This window comes from Chiloscyllium plagiosum, unplaced genomic scaffold, assembly GCF_037043375.1.
Source record: "Chiloscyllium plagiosum isolate Xiang-an unplaced genomic scaffold, Cpla_swu_hap1 HiC_scaffold_4, whole genome shotgun sequence".
Taxonomy (NCBI): Eukaryota; Metazoa; Chordata; class Chondrichthyes; order Orectolobiformes; family Hemiscylliidae; genus Chiloscyllium; species Chiloscyllium plagiosum.
Window position 1 is genome coordinate 103811886 of NW_028270142.1, and position 20729 is coordinate 103832614.

General features: G+C 40.0%; 2 protein-coding genes across 3 annotated transcripts in view; one reads left to right on the forward strand and one right to left on the reverse strand.

Moving 5' to 3' along the window:
* The window catches only part of cibar1 (CBY1 interacting BAR domain containing 1), a 76905-nt gene extending 65863 nt beyond the window's left edge, over positions 1-11042 (forward strand). Inside the window, exons 8-9 of the mRNA XM_087986531.1 lie at positions 28-147; positions 9662-11042. Coding sequence (XP_087842657.1) covers positions 28-147; positions 9662-9772 — 231 coding nt within the window. The 3' untranslated portion in view covers positions 9773-11042. The remainder of the gene's footprint in view (positions 1-27; positions 148-9661) is intronic.
* The window catches only part of LOC122548994 (RNA-binding protein 12-like), a 38240-nt gene continuing 18301 nt past the window's right edge, over positions 791-20729 (reverse strand). Inside the window, exons 4-5 of one of the 2 annotated variants that reach the window (XR_015757018.1) lie at positions 6870-7045; positions 791-6783 (exon numbers count right to left, since the gene is read on the reverse strand). The gene's annotated coding sequence lies outside the window, so the exon portion shown is untranslated. Of the gene's footprint in view, positions 7046-20729 lie in introns of both variants that reach the window. The other variant, XR_015757017.1, reaches the window with a different exon arrangement.

Sequence of the window (20729 nt, forward strand, 5' to 3'; positions counted from 1 at the left end):
TAGTCGATGAGTTCATTTGCTTTATAGATTTTCAGGAACACACTTCATTTACAAGACAGCCAGCCTCGTCTAAGCATAGTATCTGCAAATTCTATGAATACAATGAATGGAATAGATCCAGCTCTACGTATGTCAGGATCTTCTAAGGTAAGAGGGGTGAGCCTTGGGAGTTAGCTCAAATGGTGGAGTGTTTGCTTTACATGTGAATAATACCATGTGATTAATATCAATAATCTCCAATTACCTTGGTTTGATAATTTGTTAGATCTTCAAAAGAACACTAATAATCAGGTTGGGTAAAGAAGAAACAATATGTATTAAAGTATTAAAAGGCTTGTTTAGATAATGTAGATTGTTTTTAATAAGGTGAAGAACCAAACTGAATCAATGGAATAACCCCTTCAAACCCCTTGTGGGCAGCACGGTGGCTCAGTGGTTAGCACTGCTGCCTCACAGCGCCAGAAATCCGGGTTCAATTCCCACCTCAGGCAACTGTCTGTGTGGAGTTTGCACATTCTCCCAGTGTCTGCGTGGGTTTCCTCCCACAGTTCAAAAATATGCAGGTTAGGTGAATTGGCCATGCAAAATTGCCCGTAGTGTTAGGTGAAGGGGTAAATGTAGGGGAATGGGTCTGGGTGAGTCGCTCTTCGGAGGGTCGGTGTGGACTTGTTGGGCCGAAGGGCCTATTTCCACACTGTAAGTAATCTAATCAAATTTCAAACAATCTGTTGAATCTAAAATCTTTGAACTGAGATATAACTTTGAACTGAGGTAACACAAGGACACTGAATTAATGAATAATATCAAAGTTTATTAACTATAGACAACAAACATTACATTTTAAGAATCTTGTGGCACAATGGTAGTGTCTCATTCTGAACTGATTGATTAAGCAAAATACACTATTTAATAGTTAAAGACTGATTAACTAACAATAGACACAAAAAGCTATGGTTACCAAAAATAGAGAACATATTTTAAACTGGTGGTGAATCTGGAATCTAGGTTGTTGACAGGAAATATTTCCATCCCCAATGTAAAACATGCCTAGCTTTGATGCTACCATGAATCAGATTTGAAAACAGAGATATCTGTTCCAAAATTTTAAAAAACACTCATGCTTACATAGCCCAAGGTTAAGATGACTCCCAAAAAAAGGTTGTGTGAGAGCCAGTACCCGAATCCAAGGCGAGGAATCCCTGTAACTTTGAGACAAATAAAGGACACAAGAAAATGGTTTCATAAGTTTCTTTTTCTACACTATTCTTGGATTCATCTATCCTTAATTAAAATTTGTTCTTAAAACCCAATTTGTTGATAACGTGGAAATAGTCAATTTGATTGGATCTAACCGTGTGAAGGCTTTAATTTAACTATGGAGACAATGCAGCATTGAAAATGTTTGGCTCATATTACAATGAACAAATGAATGAGTTAAATCTCTGGTTTTAAGACCCAATTGTCATCTTATTGATAAGGCTCTCAACATGTTTTGTTTCTTTATTTTCCACACTTTGGATTTAAAAGTACTGTTAGAAGCAAACACTTAATATAATTAATAGAACTTGTATCCTTTATTAACTGCTAATTGTTAGTTACTTATTCTTCAGTTTTAGCATAATTGAGATAATGCTGATTATTATCTGGTAACTACTTTATGGGTGGTTCCTGAAATAGAATTACTGTGCTATTTCGTGTGACAGCAAAAAAAATGGCTTCTTTCATTCATAAGGTTTAACAGGACAAGATAGAATATGGGATTTTTTTTTAGTTTAGCAATATACATATATTGTTAAAACACCACCAAAATGGCTAAAGTAATCAAATGTAATTTAACACCAAAAAATCTGAAACTCAGATAAAACCAAAGAACTGCAAGTGATGGAAATCTGAAACAACAACAACAAAGTCCTGCAGAAACCTAGCAGGTTTGGCAGCATTTGTGGAGAGAGAAAAACAAAGATAGCATCTCAAGTCTGGTATGACCTCTTCAGAACTGAATGAAGGTAGAAATTAATAGTTGCATGCTGTTGACAAAGGGGGAGGATGAATGAGTCAAACAGATGGTGAAGATATCCACAGAGTAAAAATGCAAAGGAAATTATAATGGTAGTAGAGGAGGGATACTGATACAAAATAGGTGTTAATAGTATGGAAAACAGGTAAGCATTTTCTGAGAGCAAACAAAACACTGAGGGAATGTAAACAAAATGGAGAACAGCTCTGAAGTTGTTGAGCTCTCTGTTGAGTCCTGTAGGCTGTAAAGTGCCTAAGTGGAAAATAAGGTGGTATTCTTCCAGTTTGTATTCGCTTGAACACTGCAACAGGCAGAGAGCATACATGTTAGCATGAGAACAAAATGGTATATTGAAATGGCAAGTAAACAGAACGTCAGGGTTACTTTTCTAGTAGAGCAAAGGTTCCGAAAGTGGTCCTCCTGGCTGTATTTATTCTCGCAATATAGAGGAGACTGCATTGTAAGCAGCAAATAAAGAAGATTGTACTTAAAGAAGTGCAAGTAAACCACTGCTTCACCCAGGAAGTGTAACTGGGGCCTCTGACGGTGAAGAGCAAGAAGGTGAAAAGGCAAGTGTTATACCTACTGTAATTGCATGTGTCAATGTGTTAGGAGTGACAGAATAATGGACAGGGTGTTGCAGAGGAAACAGTCATAAAATCAGAGTCCAAAAGAAACTTTTTGACCCAACAAATCTGTACTACAAAACACTACGCTGACTCTACAAAAGTCACACTTCTTAGCAGTAGGTCAATAACCTTGAATGTTGTGACATTCCAGGTGCTAATCCAAATACTTTTTAAATATTGTGAAGTTGCCTACCTCAAATACTCTCCTAGGTGGTACATTCCAGAATTCCCACCACACTCTGGGTGAAAACAAATTTCCTCAAATCTCCTCTGAACCTCCTCCCTTTCACCCTAGAAGATAATCTGCAGATTATCTTTTTCCTTTTCTGTACCATACTTAGAACACTGTCCCAATTATTTACTGTCCAGATTTGTTCCCACAACTAGGTCTTCCATGACAGTTCCTTGTTGGATCATCTCCATGTCGATATTTAAAGAAAACCCTCCTGAAGAAATTTGCCCCCCCTGTAAACCCTTTATACTATGAAGGGGAAGTTGAATTCCCCAACATAATTACCATATTATTTTTGCATACCTTAGTGAATTGTCTATGTTTATTTTCATCAATTGCCCACTGACTATTTGGCGACCTAAAATGCATTCATAAAAGTGTGACTCCCTCTTTATATTCCTAAACTCTACCCATAAAACTTCATTTGATGACCCTTTCAAGATATCATCCCCTCTTACTGCAGCAACTGACTCCTTAACTAAAAATGCGATACACCTTTCTCTTTTACCCCTCTCGGTGTCCTGCCTGAAGATCCCTTTACCTTGGAAAGTTGAGTTGCTACTCCTGTTCCTCTTTCAACCACAAATCTGTAATGGCAGCAACATCACATTTCTACATGTCAGTCAACTAGCATTCAAGTAGAGGCCATCCAGCCTTGCCTTACTACCTTGATAAACTATTTTATTTTTGAATGAATGTATTGTCCCCTGCCATGGCTAACTTTAATGTGGAGGTGCTGATGTTGGACTGGGGTGGACAAAGTTAAAAATCACACAACACCACATTATAGTCCAACAAGTTTATTTGGAAGAACAAACTTTCAGAGCGCTACTCCTTTGTCAGGTAGCTAGTGGGGCAGGATCACAGGACACTGAATGTATGGTAAAAGATCAAAGTGTCATACAATGTATTGAACAAACCAAGATTGCTACTAAGTCTTCAATCCATTAATATGTAAATCTCAGAACTTCTTTCAAGTCACATTCTCAAGATAACTTAACTCCTAACTTTAGATTCTCCCAACACTACTAAACCCTACCACAAGGATATTGGTCCCATCTGGTTCAAAAGCAGACCGTCTCATTTGTAGTGGCCTGACTTTTCTTCGAACCAGCCCTAGTAATTCAGGAATGTAAAACCCTCTCTCCTGCACCAACTCCTGAGCCATGCATTCATCTGCCATATCTGTACTTGGTAGCACTTGGCACAGAGCAATCCAGAGATTACAACTTTTAAGGTCCTGTTTTTTAAAATCTGCTGCCTCACTCAATGAATTCTTAATGCATCCCTTATTCTACTGATGTTATTGGTACCAAATGTGTACTATAACCTCTGTCTTATCACCCTTCCTGTTAAGGACACCCTGCAGCTGCTCAGTGACTTTCCTGATCCTACTATCAGCGAGGCAACACACCATTCTAGAGTCACATCTGAGGCTACAGAAACGCTTCTTGTCTATTCTCATTAGTTGACCCTATTACTGTCACTCCTCCTCCTCCTCCATCATCTCCTCTTTTACAACCAGATCGCTTGTGAAGTGAGAGCTTGGCTCTGTGTGCACTCCCTTGAAAAACCATCACCCTCATCAGCTTCCAAAATGGAAAACTGATTTGTGAGCAGGACCCTCTTTTGACTGCCTGGTAGTCACTCATTCCATTTTTTTCCACCATCTCCTTGATCTGCGGTATGACCACTTCTCCAAAACCCAGAGCTCAAGTTTCCGCAGTTGGGAGCGCTTTCCATACACTCGGCCGTCTCAGATGCCAGTCAGATCATGATACATACCACCTGGCTGGCCTCACCTGCCATGATTTAAATTTAAACCTAATTAGTCTTTCTCGCTAACTTTTAAAATTATTTAATCTAAAAAGGTACTCCCCTTACCTTTAGTGTCCTCCTCTTATACTCTGACAGTTACTTATCTCTAATGAAGAGTCATCCTGACTCAACATTAGCTTGCTGTCTTCTGCCTGGCTGACTTGCTGTGATTCCCAGCAATCCTTGCTTTTGTTACTAATCTCTGATGCTTTTCAGTTAATCATTGACTAATCCCTTAGCAAGTTTGCATTTTTTTTTAATAACTGCTATTTAGGGTTAGTCTCCAAAGATTGTTCCTTATCGGGCAATTGGCTCACCACTTTCCTGTGACACAGATTTTTCAAGTTCAGTGATGAGTTGAATGTCTGTGTCCCAGAGTCATTGATTCTGGTAAAATGACTCCAGGATTGTAAAGTCTCAGATTAAAGTGTAAACCAGTTTATTCTGAGCAATTCCCCGGAGAAAGACTTGTCGGGGGGGGGGGGGGGGAACGACTGGAACAAGGAGTGTTACACGTATCCCACAAAGGAATAACCATAAGTAGGACCCATGTAGATATTCATATTCACATCTTTGACTTGGTGAAAGTAAAATAATTTAAAGGAGAACTTGTTCCAAGTGAGAATGAGCTTAGCTATGCACAAGAGGTGGTGCATGAAGACTGTTCAGATCTTTAAAAGGAAGAAGCTGACGACCTTCAGACTATCCTGATGGGGGTGGATGTATCGAGGTATTGCACCTCCATGGTGAAAAGGAGTTGGCTGGAGCCTGCAAACTGGAAATTGTGAAATTGACAAAGCTCCAGACAAATCACAAATGTAAGTGGGAAGATATTTGAGGGGAAGAAATAAGTTCAGCGGGTAATCTAAAACCCAGGTCTGCTTGCAGTTGTATTAGAATTTCCAAAAAGAAAAAAATCAATAAAGTGCTACATAAAACACTACTGAACAAGGTAAGAATTGTTGATGAGTGTTCTGAGGAAAGGTCATCGGACTCGAAACATTAACTTCTGTTTTTGTTTCTGATGCACAGCATCCACAGTTCTTTCGGTTTTATAAGAGTTGTTGTGTTGAGTTGATCTATAAATGTTGTGGTTCTGTTCGCCGAGCTGGAAATTTTTGTTGCAAACGTTTCGTCCCCTGTCTAGATGACATCCTCAGTGCTTGGGAGCCTCCTGTGAAGCGCTTCTGTGGCGTTTCCTCCAGCATTTATAGTGGCCTGTCCCTGCCGCTTCCGGTTGTCAGTTTCAGCTGTCCGCTGTAGTGGCAGGTATATTGGGTCCAGGTCGATGTGTTTGTTGATGGAGTTTGTGGATGAGTGCCATGCTTCTAGGAATTCCCTGGCTGTTCTTTGTTTGGCTTGCCCTATAATGGTAGTGTTGTCCCAGTCAAATTCATGTTGCTTGTCGTCTGCGTGTGTGGCTACTAAGGATAGCTGGTCGTGGCGTTTCGTGGCTAGTTGATGTTCATGGATGCGGATCGTTAGCTGTCTTCCTGTTTGTCCTATATAGTGTTTTGTGCAGTCCTTGCATGGGAGTTTGTACACTACATTAGTTTTGCTCATGCTGGGTATCGGGTCCTTCGTTCTGGTGAGTTGTTGTCTGAGGGTGGCTGTTGGTTTGTGTGCTGTTATAAGTCCTAGTGGTCGCAGTAGTCTGGCTGTCCGTTCTGAAATGCTCCTGATGTATGGTAGTGTGGCTAGTCCTTTGGGTTGCGGCATGTCCTCGTTCCGTTGTCTTTCTCTTAGGCATCTGTTGATGAAATTGCGCGGGTATCCGTTTTTGGCGAATACCTTGTACAGGTGTTCCTCTTCCTCTTTTTACAGTTCTGGTGTGCTGCAGGGTGTTGTGGCCCTTTTGAATAGTGTCTTGATGCAACTTTGTTTGTGTGTGTTGGGGTGGTTGCTTTCATAGTTCAGGACTTGGTCTGTGTGTGTGGCTTTCCTGTATACCTTTGTGGTGAATTCTCCGTTCGGTGTTCTCTGTACCATCACGTCTAGGAATGGGAGTTGGTTATCCTTTTCTTCTTCTCTCGTGAATTGGATTCCTGTTAGTGTGGCGTTGATGATACGGTGTGTTTTCTCTATTTCTGTGTTTTTAATGATTACAAAGGTGTCATCGACATATCTGACCCAGAGTTTGGGTTGAATTTGTGGTAAGACTGTTTGTTCTAACCTTTGCATTACTGCTTCTGCTATGAGCCCAGAGATCGGTGAGCCCATGGGTGTTCCGTTGATTTGTTCGTATATCTGGTTGTTGAATGTGAAGTGTGTTGTGAGGCACAAGTCCAGTAGTTTAAGTATGCCGTCTTAACGAGCACCCGAGCTACAAATCTTCACCCAAACTTTGATCTATTAATATGGATAGAGGACTAGTTAACAAACAGTAAATAAGTGGATTTTTTTTCTGGTTTCTCTAAATTGGCAAAATGTCAGTGAAGTGCTGCATAAATCAGTGCTGAGCCTCATGTATTTATAATCTGTATTAAGGGTGAAGGAGCCTGTATATGTAGACAGATTTGCTCACAGAACAAAGACAGAGCAAGTTCTGATGAGAATACAAATAGTCTGCAAAGGGACATATATTGAGTAAGTAGGCAGTTGTTTGTAGATGGAGCATAATGTAGAAAAATGAGAGATTGTCTCCTTTGGCAACAAGAATAGTAAAGCAGAATAGTAAAGCATTTAAATGGAGAGGGACTACAGAATGCTACAGTACATAGGTATCTAGGTTTCCTTACTTGAGTCACAATTGCATGCAGATAGAACAAGTAATTTTATGGTGAAGGGAACTTTGGCCCTAATTGTGATGGGGAGGAAGTATATATGTAAAGAAGTATTGTTTCAACTGTAGAATAATTGAAAGACCATGTCTAGAGTACTGTGTAATTTTCTCTTGTTCCTTAAAAAGGGAAACAGTTTCATTGTAATAAGAGGTATAGTTAGCCATTTTGCTGATGACACTAAGATTAGAGAAGTAGTGGACTGCAAAGAAGGTTACTTCAAATTACAACGGGATCTTGATCAGATGGGCCAATGGACTGTGAAGTGGCAGATGGAGTTTAATTTAGATAAATGTGAGATGCTGCATTTTGGGAAAGCAAATCTTAACAAGACTTCTACACTTAATGGTAAGGTCCTAGGGAGTGTTGCTGAACAGAGACCTTGGAGTGCAGGTTCATAGCTCCTTGAAAGTGGAGTCACAGGTAGATAGGATAATGAAGGCGGCATTTGGTATGCTTTCTTTTATTGGTCAGAGTATTGAGTACAGGAGTTGGGAGGTCATGTTGCAGCTATACAGAACATTGCTTAGGCCACTGTTGGATCTCTTACTACCCACCCCACAACCCCTTTCCTCACATGAACCCACCTCTTATGATTTCCATGATGTGGAGCTGCTAGTGTTAGACTGGGTTGGACAAAGTCAAAAATCATACAACACCAAGTTATATTTGAACAGGTTATTTGGAAACACAAGCTTTCAGAGCTTGCTCCTTCAGGTGCTAGTGAGACAAGGAACATCAGATACAGAATTTATAAGTAAAAGACCAAAGAGTCAGACAACTGATGCACATGTATTGAACAAACCTAAGATAGCTGTTAAATCAGTTAGAATGGAGATGCAGATTTTGATTAATTAATATGCAAATCCCAGAATTTTTTTCACGTCACTACCCCAAGATAACTTGTGGTTTTACCAGTATAGAAGAGGTGACATATCAGGTCAGCAATGCATTGGAATCACACTAGTTTTATTTCTAAATCTACTTACTGTGGCTTTTAAGATGTCTTCCTGTCAGAGACTTCAATAGCCATGTTTCTGGAGCTTTTCTTTTACTGACTAAGCCACTCGACTTCTTTACCACCTACAAGCTTCTTGTCTTCTTCCAGGTTGTTTGGATTTTGTTACTGGATGCCTGCTGGTAGGCAATAGATTTTTGTTTCCTCTCTTCTACTCTTTTCCCTAAAGTACTGAACTGTTCACCTTTAGGATTAAAGACCAAATCCCCATAACAACTCTCAAAAATCTAAAATAGAACTAAAAATCACATCTTTGCCATTTTAACACAATAAAAATATAATTCCAACTTAAAGCTGTTCTTTCACTTTAGAAATCAAATATTCCGAATCATCATTGCACCAGCATTTCTTCAGATTCACCTATTTTAAAATGCTTCTACATAATTTTTAAGAATCTCAGATGGTACCATTTGTAAAATCAGGATGATGTGTTTTCCACGTATAATATTCCCAACCCTTTTAAAATATCAGGATGATGTGTTTTCCACGTATAATATTCCCAACCCTTTTAAAATATATATTGGGATCAATTGCTTTCTCAATGAAATTATCTAATGAGCAACTAAGTGAGTCATAAAAATAGAAAAGTCCAAATTCAGTGCCATGTAATATTAAAATAGCATCATCTGAAGCAGTGGTAACATTACATTGTCTCAGTAAATCTAGTAAATCCAACTCAAATTGCACGCGAGAACCCAACATCAAGTCTGAGTCTTTTAGTTGGACAGCTTCTAAACTTTCATCAGGAAAACTTACCATTTTAACAATTCACGTTTGAATCACATGTTCAGGAAACATTCTCTACCTGTAAGGAGTTATATTCATTTTAACGACATATTTTGTCTTTCTGCTGATCAGAAAATGTTCTTAGATGTTTACTGAAATGTATAGGTCATGTTCACTTCAGAAGTCTGTGATTGTTGAATACATCCAGAAAATTGTTGCATAAACTCTGTATCTACTCTTTAACGTTCTAGCATGTTATACTTTCTAAAATGTAGTATTTGGTTCTGTTCAAGTTTTTACTTATGTTAAATTAATATTTTGGAGCTAGTAATACCTGCCTTCCTTCATGAGGGAATTATAAATAGCCACATGGAATTGTGATGCAATCAATCAGTAACATTTAACCTTTATTCTTGGTCTGATTATTTGTTTTTGGTACAGCACTACAGTACATTATGCAAAAAAAAGATGGAAGAGGAGGAGGAGGAGGAAGAAGAGGAGGAGGAGGAGGAGGAGGATGAGGAGGATGATGATGAGGAGGAAGAAGACTGAGAATTATAATACTGCTGCACAAATTAGTTTAATAACTAGACTTATTTCTGTGTATGATACATTTATAATATTCATTAATGTAAACCTGTCCAGCCTTGCAAGAAACTAGTTTTATGCATTTTACACTGCCAAATACTTACTTTTCATATGTATGCCAAAATTTGTGGACAGTTGTCATTTTTACTTTTACAGAGAGCTGTTTTCTGTAAGCACACTGTGTGAAAGTTCATCAGGTTGTGCAACATAATTAATGTTCATAATGCACAATGTGCAAATATGTACATTTCTAAAGCTGATATGCATCGTGCATAGCAAAGGTACTGGCAACTTTAACTGTACAAAATTTGATTGTACATGTAGTACACACAAACATGTTTTCTATATCTATTGATGATGAAAGTAAGCACATTGCTTTTTTTATTAAATCAAATGGGTGGGAAATTGCAGTCACCATCATTTAAAATTTGTTTCTAGGACATCAGCATCATTAATGTTAATAATTTTACCTCTAATTATTCTGCGAAGGTGATATTCTTTATAACAAACCATTCATTCAGCTTTATAGACCTGCATTAAAGTGCAGTTAAAAGTAAACTACATCTCCAAGTACTGGTGTAAAGACCAAATTGGATAAAAATTCCCTAAAAGATTTCCCTTCCATGACAGGAGTTTGTGGACCACTTATTTTTCCAACCACCTAATGGTTTGACACTTTTTATCAAAACAAACAAAAAAAAAAGGATTTTGATTCAATTCAAAGTGGCAATCTGCCACTGGAATATAGGATTTAGGAGCTCGGGGAGGTTACTTGGCTCTTTGAGCCCCTCATCATTCAATAAGATCATAGCTGATTTGGGTATGGTCTCAACCTCTTTCCTGCCTGTGCTGTAACGTTCAATCACTACTTTAGTAACTTAACTACTCTTATCGTCAATATCTGGATTAGTGGTGCTGGAAGAGCACAGCAGTTCAGGCAGCATTCGAGCAGCAGTAAAATTGACGTCTCGGGCAAATGCCATTCCTGATGAAGGGCTCTTCCAGCACCACTAATCCAGAATCTGGTTTCCAGCATCTGCAGTCATTCTTTTTACCTACTCTTATTGTCAAACCTGTTTGGTTAACAATGCCAAAGTTATTGTGTGACCTACAGAAAATATAGCTTGACAGAATTGCCATTTTAACTTGTGCTTTTCAACCATAATTGAAAATTATGAATGAAGTTAATGAAAAAGTAAACAAGGTGTAAAATAAAGTAGTCGGTCTGCTATAATGCACATTTCTTCAATGTGAATTGGCTATAACGTGATTGAAGAATTTAGACCATTATATGTAGAACGTGAACTTTCCTTGCTTGCATTGGCTAGAATAAGAATCCCGTACCATTGGTTTAAATGGTGCTGCTATTGCAATCCCACGTTATAAAAAAAGTGTAATAGAACGGCCTTATATCAGAGTAGACTGTGATAGCTTAGAAAATTGTCAAGAAAATAAGTGTGCTCAAATCCTGAGAGACCAAACCTGTGCTTGTGTCTTTACATCTCTTGCTGAAAATGTGTTGCTGGAAAAGCGCAGCAGGTCAGGCAGCATCCAGGGAACAGGAGAATCGACGTTTCGGGCATAAGCCCTTCTTCAGGAATGAGGAATGTTTGTCCAGCAGGCTAAGATAAAAGGTAGGGAGGAGGGACTTGGGGGAGGGGCGTCGGAAATGTGATAGGTGGAAAGAGGTCAAGGTGAGGGTGATAGGTCAGACTGGGGTGGAGGCGGAGAGGTCAGGAAGAAGATTGCAGGTTAGGAAGGCGGTGCTGAATTTGATGGATTTGACTGAGACAAGGTGGGGGGAGGGGAAATGAGGAAACTGGTGAAATCCGAGTTCATCCCTTGTGGTTGGAGGGTTCCTAGGCGGAAGATGAGGCGCTCTTCCTCCAACCGTCGTGTTGTTGTGGTCTGGCGATGGAGGAGTCCAAAGACCTGCATATCCTTGGTGGAGTGGGAGGGGGAGTTGAAGTGTTGAGCCACAGGGTGGTTGGGTTGGTTGGTCCGGGTGTCCCAGAGGTGTTCTCTGAAACGCTCCGCAAGTAGGCGGCCTGTCTCCCCAATATAGAGGAGGCCAAATCGGGTGCAGAGGATGCAATAGATGATGTGTGTGGAGGTGCAGGTGAATCTGTGGCGGATATGGAAGTTTCCTTTGGGGCCTTGGAGGGAGGTGAGGGGGGAGGTGTGGGCGCAAGTCTTGCACCTCCTGCGGTTGGAGGGGAAGGTGCCGGGAGTGGAGGTTGGGTTGGTGGGGGGTGTGGATCTGACGAGGGAGTCACGGAGGGAGTGGTCTTTACGGAATGCTGATAGGGGAGGGGAAACTCCCCCTCCCACTCCACCAAGGATATGCAGGTCCTTAGACTCCTCCATCGCCAGACCACAACAACACGACGGTTGGAGGAAGAGCGCCTCATCTTCCGCCTAGGAACCCTCCAACCACAAGGGATGAACTCGGATTTCACCAGTTTCCTCATTTCCCCTCCCCTCACCTTGTCTCAGTCAAATCCATCGAATTCAGCACCGCCTTCCTAACCTGCAATCTTCTTCCTGACCTCTCCGCCCCCACCCCAGTCTGACCTATCACCCTCACCTTGGCCTCTTTCCACCTATCACATTTCCGACGCCCCTCCCCCAAGTCCCTCCTCCCTACCTTTTATCTTAGCCTGCTGGACAAACTTTCCTTATTCCTGAAGAAGGGCTTATGCCCGAAACGTCGATTCTCCTGTTCCCTGGATGCTGCCTGACCTGCTGTGCTTTTCCAGCAACACATTTTCAGCTCTGATCTCCAGCATCTGCAGACCTCACTTTCTCCTCTTTACATCTCTTCTACTGCCAGGGGAAACACCAATCACAAGCTGATACAGTTGCAAAGTCCCATCAACAAATTGGTGAATTAATAAAATTCAAGTGGAGGAGCAATCATCTGCTGTATTAAATTTCAACTGCATCCCAATTGGATATTTGCAGTTTGTGTCCAATAGCTGAACTTACCTAATGTAAAACAGAACAAAATTTGCACTTCATTCATTTTTTCAGTCAACCACTCGTGCCTTTAACGCGGCAAAACAATAACTTCTTGTACATTTGGTGACTTCACTTTATACTTTTTGATATTCTTAATTTCCAATCAGAAATAGAACCAGTCTTTTCAAGTTTAAGGCTACCTTCAAGGTTTGAAACATCATATCTAAAGATAGTCTTTTGAATAATAGTTGTTTGGATAAAGTACATTTTAAGATAGAACTGCGGAAAATATGCTCAAAATTGCATTTTTAATTTTTTCCAAGTTTCCATTTATTTAATTACTACAAGCAAAATCATGATTAGCTTAATTAAATATTCTTAAATATTTAAACTGTTGTCCATTAATAATGGTGCTCCTAATGTGAAACCATTTTAAGAGCCCCCTTAAAGGCCCACAGAATCTACTAGCAGATACTGACTGAAGACTAATTCAAACAGGGGTGTGACTGTTTTGCTGGTCGGACTGTCTTCCTACTCGAAGTTTTCCGACCAATGCAGTAGATTACGGAAGCTTATATTTAAGATTACTTCAAATAATTTGATTTTGTGCTCTAAACTGGCTTTTTTTTTGGTGGATTGCACTGAAAACAGCAGTACAACCTACAAGAATCTTCAGGCCCTAACATTGGTCCAACAGCTGAAGGAGTTTGAAAATCAAAAAGAAATATAAACAATTTTTGGTAAATAACATTATGAACATGTGACCAGAAGCAATGTGAATCTGGTAAAAACTGATAACTGAGACAAGGTAAATAAAAAAAATTAAACTTACTAAATAATTGTTTTGTGTAAAAGAGAAAGCAGTCTGTCACACTAAATAGCTAAGAAAATTAATCAGGGTCTTCTCAAAATTAATGCAAGCAAATCTAAGAGACAATGAACAAGTAAGGAAATAGATGATAATTCTGAGAGTTCACGGAGCATCTGCAATTTTGATTTGGGAACTGGTTCCTTTTGACTGGAAAATTGATAATTCCACAATTTTAGAAAGGTAATAGAGGGAGATGTGTGAATTATAGAACATAGAAAAGTACAGCACAAAATAGGCTCTTTGGCCCACCATATTGTGCAGAGGTTTAATCCTAATGTAAAATATAATAACCTACACACCCCTCAACTCACTGCTATCCATGTGCATGTCTAGCAGTCGCTTAAATGTCCCTAATAACTCTGCTTCCATCACTACACCTGGCAATGCATCCTATGCATTCATAACACTGTGTAAAGAACCTACCTCTGACGTCTCCTTTATACCTTCATGCTATGACTCCTCGTACCAGTCAATCCTGCACTGGGGAAAGGTCTCTGGCTATTCCACTCATTATCTTGTCTACCTCGATCAGGTCTTCTCTCTCCTCCTGTCCAGACAGAAAAGTCCAAGCTTATTCAGCCTTTCTTCTTCATAAGGCAAGCCATCCAGTCAAGGCAGCATCCTGGTAAACCTTCTTTACACCCTCTCCAAAACCTCTATCTTTCCTATAGTAGGACCACTAGAACTAGACACAATATTCCAAGTGTGGTCTCACTAGGGATTTGTAGAGCTGTAGCAAAACCTCGCAGCTGTTAAACTTGATCTCCCTGTTAATGAAAGCCAAAACACCCACCATATGCTTTCTTAACAACCCTATCCACTTGGGAGGCAATTTTGAGATCCTTGTACTTGCACACCCAGATCCCTCTGTTCCTCCACACTGCCAAGAATCCTGTCGTTAATCCGATATTCAGCATTTGGGTTCGACTTTCCAAAATGCATTGCTTTGCATTTATCCAGGTTGAACTCCATCTGCCATTTCTCATCCCAGCTCTGTATCCTGTCAATATCGCACTGCAGCAGCCCTCTAAACTAATTGACGATACCTCCAACCTTTGTATCTCCTGCAAATTTACTAACCCAACCCTCAACCTCCTCATCCAAGTCATTTATAAAAACTACAAAGAGCAGGGGCCTAAGATCAGGGCCCTGCGGGACCCCACTCAACATTGATCTCCAGGCAGAATACTTTCATCTACAACCACTTCTGCCTTCTATCAGCCAGCCAATTCTGAATCCAGATAGCCAAATCTCCCTGTATCATACTTCCTGACTTTATGAATGAGCCTACCATGGGGAGCCTTATCAAATGTCTTGCTGAAGTCCAGATACAACACATCCACTACCCAACCTGTCTTGTCACCTTCTCAAAGAACTCAAGATTTGTGAGGCATGACCTGCCCCTCACAAAGCCATGCTGACTGCCTTTAATCACACTATGCTTTGCCAAATAGTCATAAATCCTATCCCTCAGAGTTTTCCAAAACTTTGCTGACCACAGAAGAAAGACTGACTGGTCTGTAACTGCCAGGGATTTCCCTATTACCTTTCTTGAAAAGAGAAACATTTGCCTCCTTCCAATCCTCCAGTACAACTCCTGTGGAGAGTGAGGAGGCAAATATCCTCGCCAGCGGCTTAGCAACCTCCTTTCTTGCTTCCCGGAGCAACCTAGGATAAATCTGGTCTGGCCCTGGGGACTTATCAATCTTAATGTTTTCCAAAGTTTCCAGCACATCAACTTCATCAATCTTGATCTAGCCAAGACTGTATCCCAGCTCCTCAAAAGTTCTCATTTACAAGGTCCCTTTCCTTGGTGAAAACTGAAGCAAAAAACTCATTTAGACCTTCCCCTATCTGCTCAGACTCCACGCTCAAGTTTGCTCCGCTATCCCTAATTGGTGCCACCTTCACCCTGATCACTCTCTTATTCCTCACGTATGAATAAAATTCCTTTGTGTTCTCCACAATCCTTCTTGCCAACCTTTTTCATGCCCCCTCCTAGCTCTCCTCAGTCCATTTCTGAGCTCCTTTCTAGCAAGCCTTTAATCCTCTAAAGCTGTGCTAGATCCTTGCTTCCTTCACCTTACGTAAGCTACCTTCTTTCTTTTGACGAGAAACTCCTCTATTCTCATCATCCAAGGTTCCTTAATCTTACCCCTTCTTACCTGTCTCAGAGGAACAAATTCGTGCATCACTCGCAACAACTGCCCCTTAAATAGTCTCATGTCAGCTGTGCTCTTTATTTGGAACAATTACTCCCAGTTTGTACTTCCTAACTCCTGTCTGATAGAGTCATAATTTCCTTTTCCACAATTAAATATCTTTCCTCGGTAACTGCTCCTTTCCCTCTCCGAGGCTATTGTAAATGTGAGGCAGTTGTGATCACTGTCACCAAAGTGTTCTCCCACTGCGAGACAGTTAGCCTTACATCTGTTGTAAAATTACTAGAATCCTCAAATAAGGATTCAGTGGCTGCTAAGAAAGCCAGAATAATTTAAGAGCTATAGGGAGAGACTGAATACACTGGGGCTATTTTCCCTGGAACGTCAGAGGCTGTGGGGTGGTCTGATAGAGATTTATAAAATCATGAGGAGCATGGATAGAATAAGTAGACAAGGTCTTTTCCTAGGGGTGGGGGAATTCAAATCTAGAGACGTTTAAGGTGAGAGGGGAAAGATTTAAAATGAATCTAAGAGCAATCATGCAGACAGTGGTGAATGTATGGAATGAGCTGCCAGGTAAGTGGTGGAAGCAGGTACAATTACAACATTTAAAAGGCATTTGGATGGTTATATGAATATGACACAAATGCTGGCAAATAGGACTAGATTTGTTTAGAATATCTGGTCGGTGTGGACAGATTGGACCAAAGGATCTCTTTCTGTACTACGTATCTACGTGACTCTATGACTCTCACTTGACTGAACTGTCTGAAGAGGTGACTAAAGTAATGTATTGAGAAATGTCATGGTGATTTACATGAACTCCCAGAAGGCATCCAAAAAAAATAAGCCGCCTCTGCATTGAAGAGACTAGCAAAGAGGTGCGATTGTTCTGTTCATTAGTATGATCACAAGCTTCTTGTTACTCATCATTTTACTTTCTAACTTGCTCCCAATCTGACGTTTTCATCTATGGCCTGCTAATCAGGATGGGCGATTTCTATTATCAGGCAGAATTCCAATTTTCAGAAAACTAAACTCAGCCCTTTAAATCTTTCTTATGGACTTCTGCCTGACTCAACTCTTTTGGATCTGCAACTATTCTGTTTGCAAGGTGATGATGCAGAGGTCATATTCCCAGGAGCTGATGATTTTTTTGTGTAGCCTTTGTAGTCTCTTCCTCCACTGTCATCTGTTGTTGTCTTCACTGGGATGGAGCAAGTACAGCGAGAGTTTGCTCGGCCCAACTGTGGGATAGAAGAAGAGGGGGGTACAGAGGAGAGATAGGAGCAACAGAGCCAGGACCCTGCATAGCTTTCTGTACCAAATTGGAAATTCATGTTCAGAAGAATAAATTTGGTTAAAAAAATCTTTCACAAAATAGCATTTAAATCTCTGAAAACACATTGGCCAATATGATCTCAATGGAGATTTGCTGGTGAAGTAATGGCATTGTTGCTGCCGGAAATATGCAGAAGGTTTGAAATAGCTCCTTTTTTTACCTCAGGGAGCTAAATGGACAAAGAGGCTGAAGAAAAATGATTTGGGGGGTGGGGAGGAGATGGTGAGAGGAAGGAAAAAATGAAAACAGCAAGAGGAGTGTAGGATGGAAAAGGATGGGGGTGGTGGGGGAGAAAGAGGGAATGAAGTTGTAGGAAGCAGGGGACCACAGTCCCCACTGGTTGAAGAGGCACCCATTTTCAATTGCACTGGCCTGGCTTCATTAATTCAAACTTTTAATTTATCAAAAATATCTGTTGCCTGCTGTACGCCACTCAATCTGATAATTTTTGGTTCATGATATGTTTGTATTTAATCTCTCCTACCCTCAATCCTATTCTACATCTTCCCTTTTGTTCATCCCCTTCTATCATATAACCCATCAAATCTATCCTTTAGGTCAAGTGTTTCAACTCTAATGTGAATTGTTTCTCTCCACTGATGCTGCCACACCTGAACCTTTCCAGCATTTTATTTCACAAGTTTACCATTGACAATATTTTGCTTAATTATAGGAGATTTTTAGAGTCTGAAGAAATGGCTGTACTGATTGGTATCAGGTACAACCTGCATTCAGGAGTTATCTTTGCTGAGTTGGAAAAATTGCTAAGTTATGCAAGACTAATAGAATGCCAGAGCTTAAAAATGTGTTGCTGGAAAAGCGCAGGTCAGGCAGCACTGAAGAAGGGCTTATGCCCGAAACGTCGATTCTCCTGTTCCTTTGATGCTGCCTGACCTGCTGCGCTTTTCCAGCAACACATTTTTAAGCTCTGATCTCCAGCATCTGCAGTCCTCACTTTCTCCTGATAGAATGCCAGTTCAAGTAGAAGACACAGAACAAATGGTACGATTTATCTTAGCTGTTGCCTTGCATTTCCAATAATTGTTCTAGTTGAAGTAGTGGTCTTCAGGTGACAACACCAACAACCAACAGCCTTGAAACTGTGATTCTGAAGCTGGTGATTAGAAGTCTCCTGAAAGCACATCTCTTAGTATTCCACAAGATATCCAAGGACTGGATTTTGCTGACATAAATTATAACATACTTTTTAAATTGGATACCCACTGGGTTCCAATGAAAGAAAAATTCAACACTAACTTTAGAATGCAAAGCCAAGTTTTGATTTTTATCTAGCTGTGAGGTTTTCCAAGAACGAACAACAGGGTCATGCAATATAGTTCTCTTGAAAGCAAAGGAAGCAATTATGTTCAATCATCTTTTTTTAATGTCATTATCAATCATGCATTAAATAATCTCAAGATCTTACTTGCTTAGATTATATCAAAAATATACAACATGGTAAAGTTAATAGTAAGTCAGACAATTGGAAATATATATATTAAAAAAAGAGAAAATAAACAAGTAAAATAAAAAAAAGATAGTAAGAACTTCTTCAAATAATAAAGGATCAGTGACATAATTGAAATAGGCTTCATACAGAATAAGACTGAGGAGATAGTAGGGAAACAGGAAATGGCACAGGAGCTGAATAAATATTTGAAGTCTTCCTGATAGAAAACAGAAATTGAATCCAAAAAAAAAAATTGCTGTGGGTTTGGAGAATAGGCAAAGGACGAAGCAAGAACAATAGCAATCACTAAAAGAAGTAAAAGTCTCCTGAAGATTGGAAAACAGCTAATGTAACACATTCAAAAAGGGAGAACAAAAACAGGTAACTTGGGGCTAGTTAACGTCAGTCATTGGGAAAATGTTGGAGTTCATTTTAAAAGGGTGTAAAAGCATTATTACGTTATTTATAAAAGTAGAGGCAACATGGATTCATGAATGAGAGATCAATCCAGAAAAACAAGTGTAAAGCAGTAAATAAATCTTTGGATTTACAGATGGCGTTTGATAGGGTACTGCACCCAAGACTATTTAATAGAATGTGAGCCCATGGGTAGTATATTGATATGATGGAGAATTGGTTGGCTAAAAGTAAAGAGTTTGGATGAAGGGAAAATTTTCAATATGGCAAACAAAAATTCAGGATGGCAACCTGTAACTAATGGAGTGCCAAAGGGATCAATACTGGAACAGTTATCGACAGCATGTATCATTGACTTGGATGGCAACGTGAATGTGTTATTGCCAGGTCTGCAGATGACTAAAGTATGTGGAAGGGTGAGTGGTGAGGATGACATGGGACTCTGCAGAGGAACAGGCAAACAGAATGAATCAGCAGACACTTGACAGATGGGAGTGTACTGTGGGAAAATGTGACTGTGCACTTTGGCAGGAAGAACAAAGGAGCAAAGTATTACATAGATGGAGAAAGCTGCAGTACAAAGGAATTTGGATATACTCGTGCATAACTCAAAAAATGTCATACAGATGCAACAGGTAATATGGAAGACAATTAGAATATTTCATTGTTTCTGAAATAAAATTCAAAAGTAGGTATATTTTGCTAAAACCGTACAAAACATTAGTCAGATCACAACTTCAATACCATGTACAATTTTGGTCCCCTTGTCAAGAGGAAGATGTACTGGGATTGGAGGCAGTTCAGAAAAGGTTCACTAGGTTGAGACAGGAGGGATTTTATTTTCCCCAAAGAGTAATGGGTGATATATTTAAAATCTTTGAGCAGGAACTTCTTCTCTCAGAGGGTTGTCAATCTGTGGAATTTCTTTACTGCAGAAGCTTGTAGAGGTTGGGTCGTAAGAATCCAAAAGTCAAAGATACACAGATTTCTTAATCAATAAAGGGAAACAAGAGGCTGTGCAACAAGGCAAGGAGAACGGATTTGTGGATTATTAGATCAGCCATGATCTGATTGAATGATGGAGCAGATTTGATGGTCCAATGGCCTGTTTTTGCCCCTATGTTTATGGTCTCATGAAGTATAACAAATTTGACGTCCTTATTCAAGAAAGCATGTAAAGGGTAGTCCTAGCAACTACTGGGCCAGTTAATCTAGCATCACTAGTTGGTAAGGTTTTGGAATCCTTAATCAGTGAAAACAAAATATTAATTAGCACTTGAGTGTGCGGAGTTCACATAATCATAATCCCTGCAGAAAGAGGCCATTTTGTCCATCGAGCCTGCATCAACCCTCGAAAAGCATCCCAATCTATCCTCACAACCCCGTATTTACCACGGTTCATCCACCTCGCCGATACATCTTTGGACTGAGGGGGGTGGAGGGACCCAGAGTACCTGATAGAAACCCATATGAATATCAGGAGAATGTGCAAACTACACACAGCTGGAATGAATGATGCTATGAGGCAGTTATGCTTACTACCGTGCTACCCTATTTATAGAAACTAAGTCATGCTTGACAAGTAAATGGAATTTTGGAGCTGCTAAGAGTAGTCGATTCATGGTGTTGCCTATTGAGTATCAAAGAAAAGGTATTGACAGGATACCTTTGAATCACTACTAAGATCACAGCTTTTTGACATTGATGTTAGAATATGG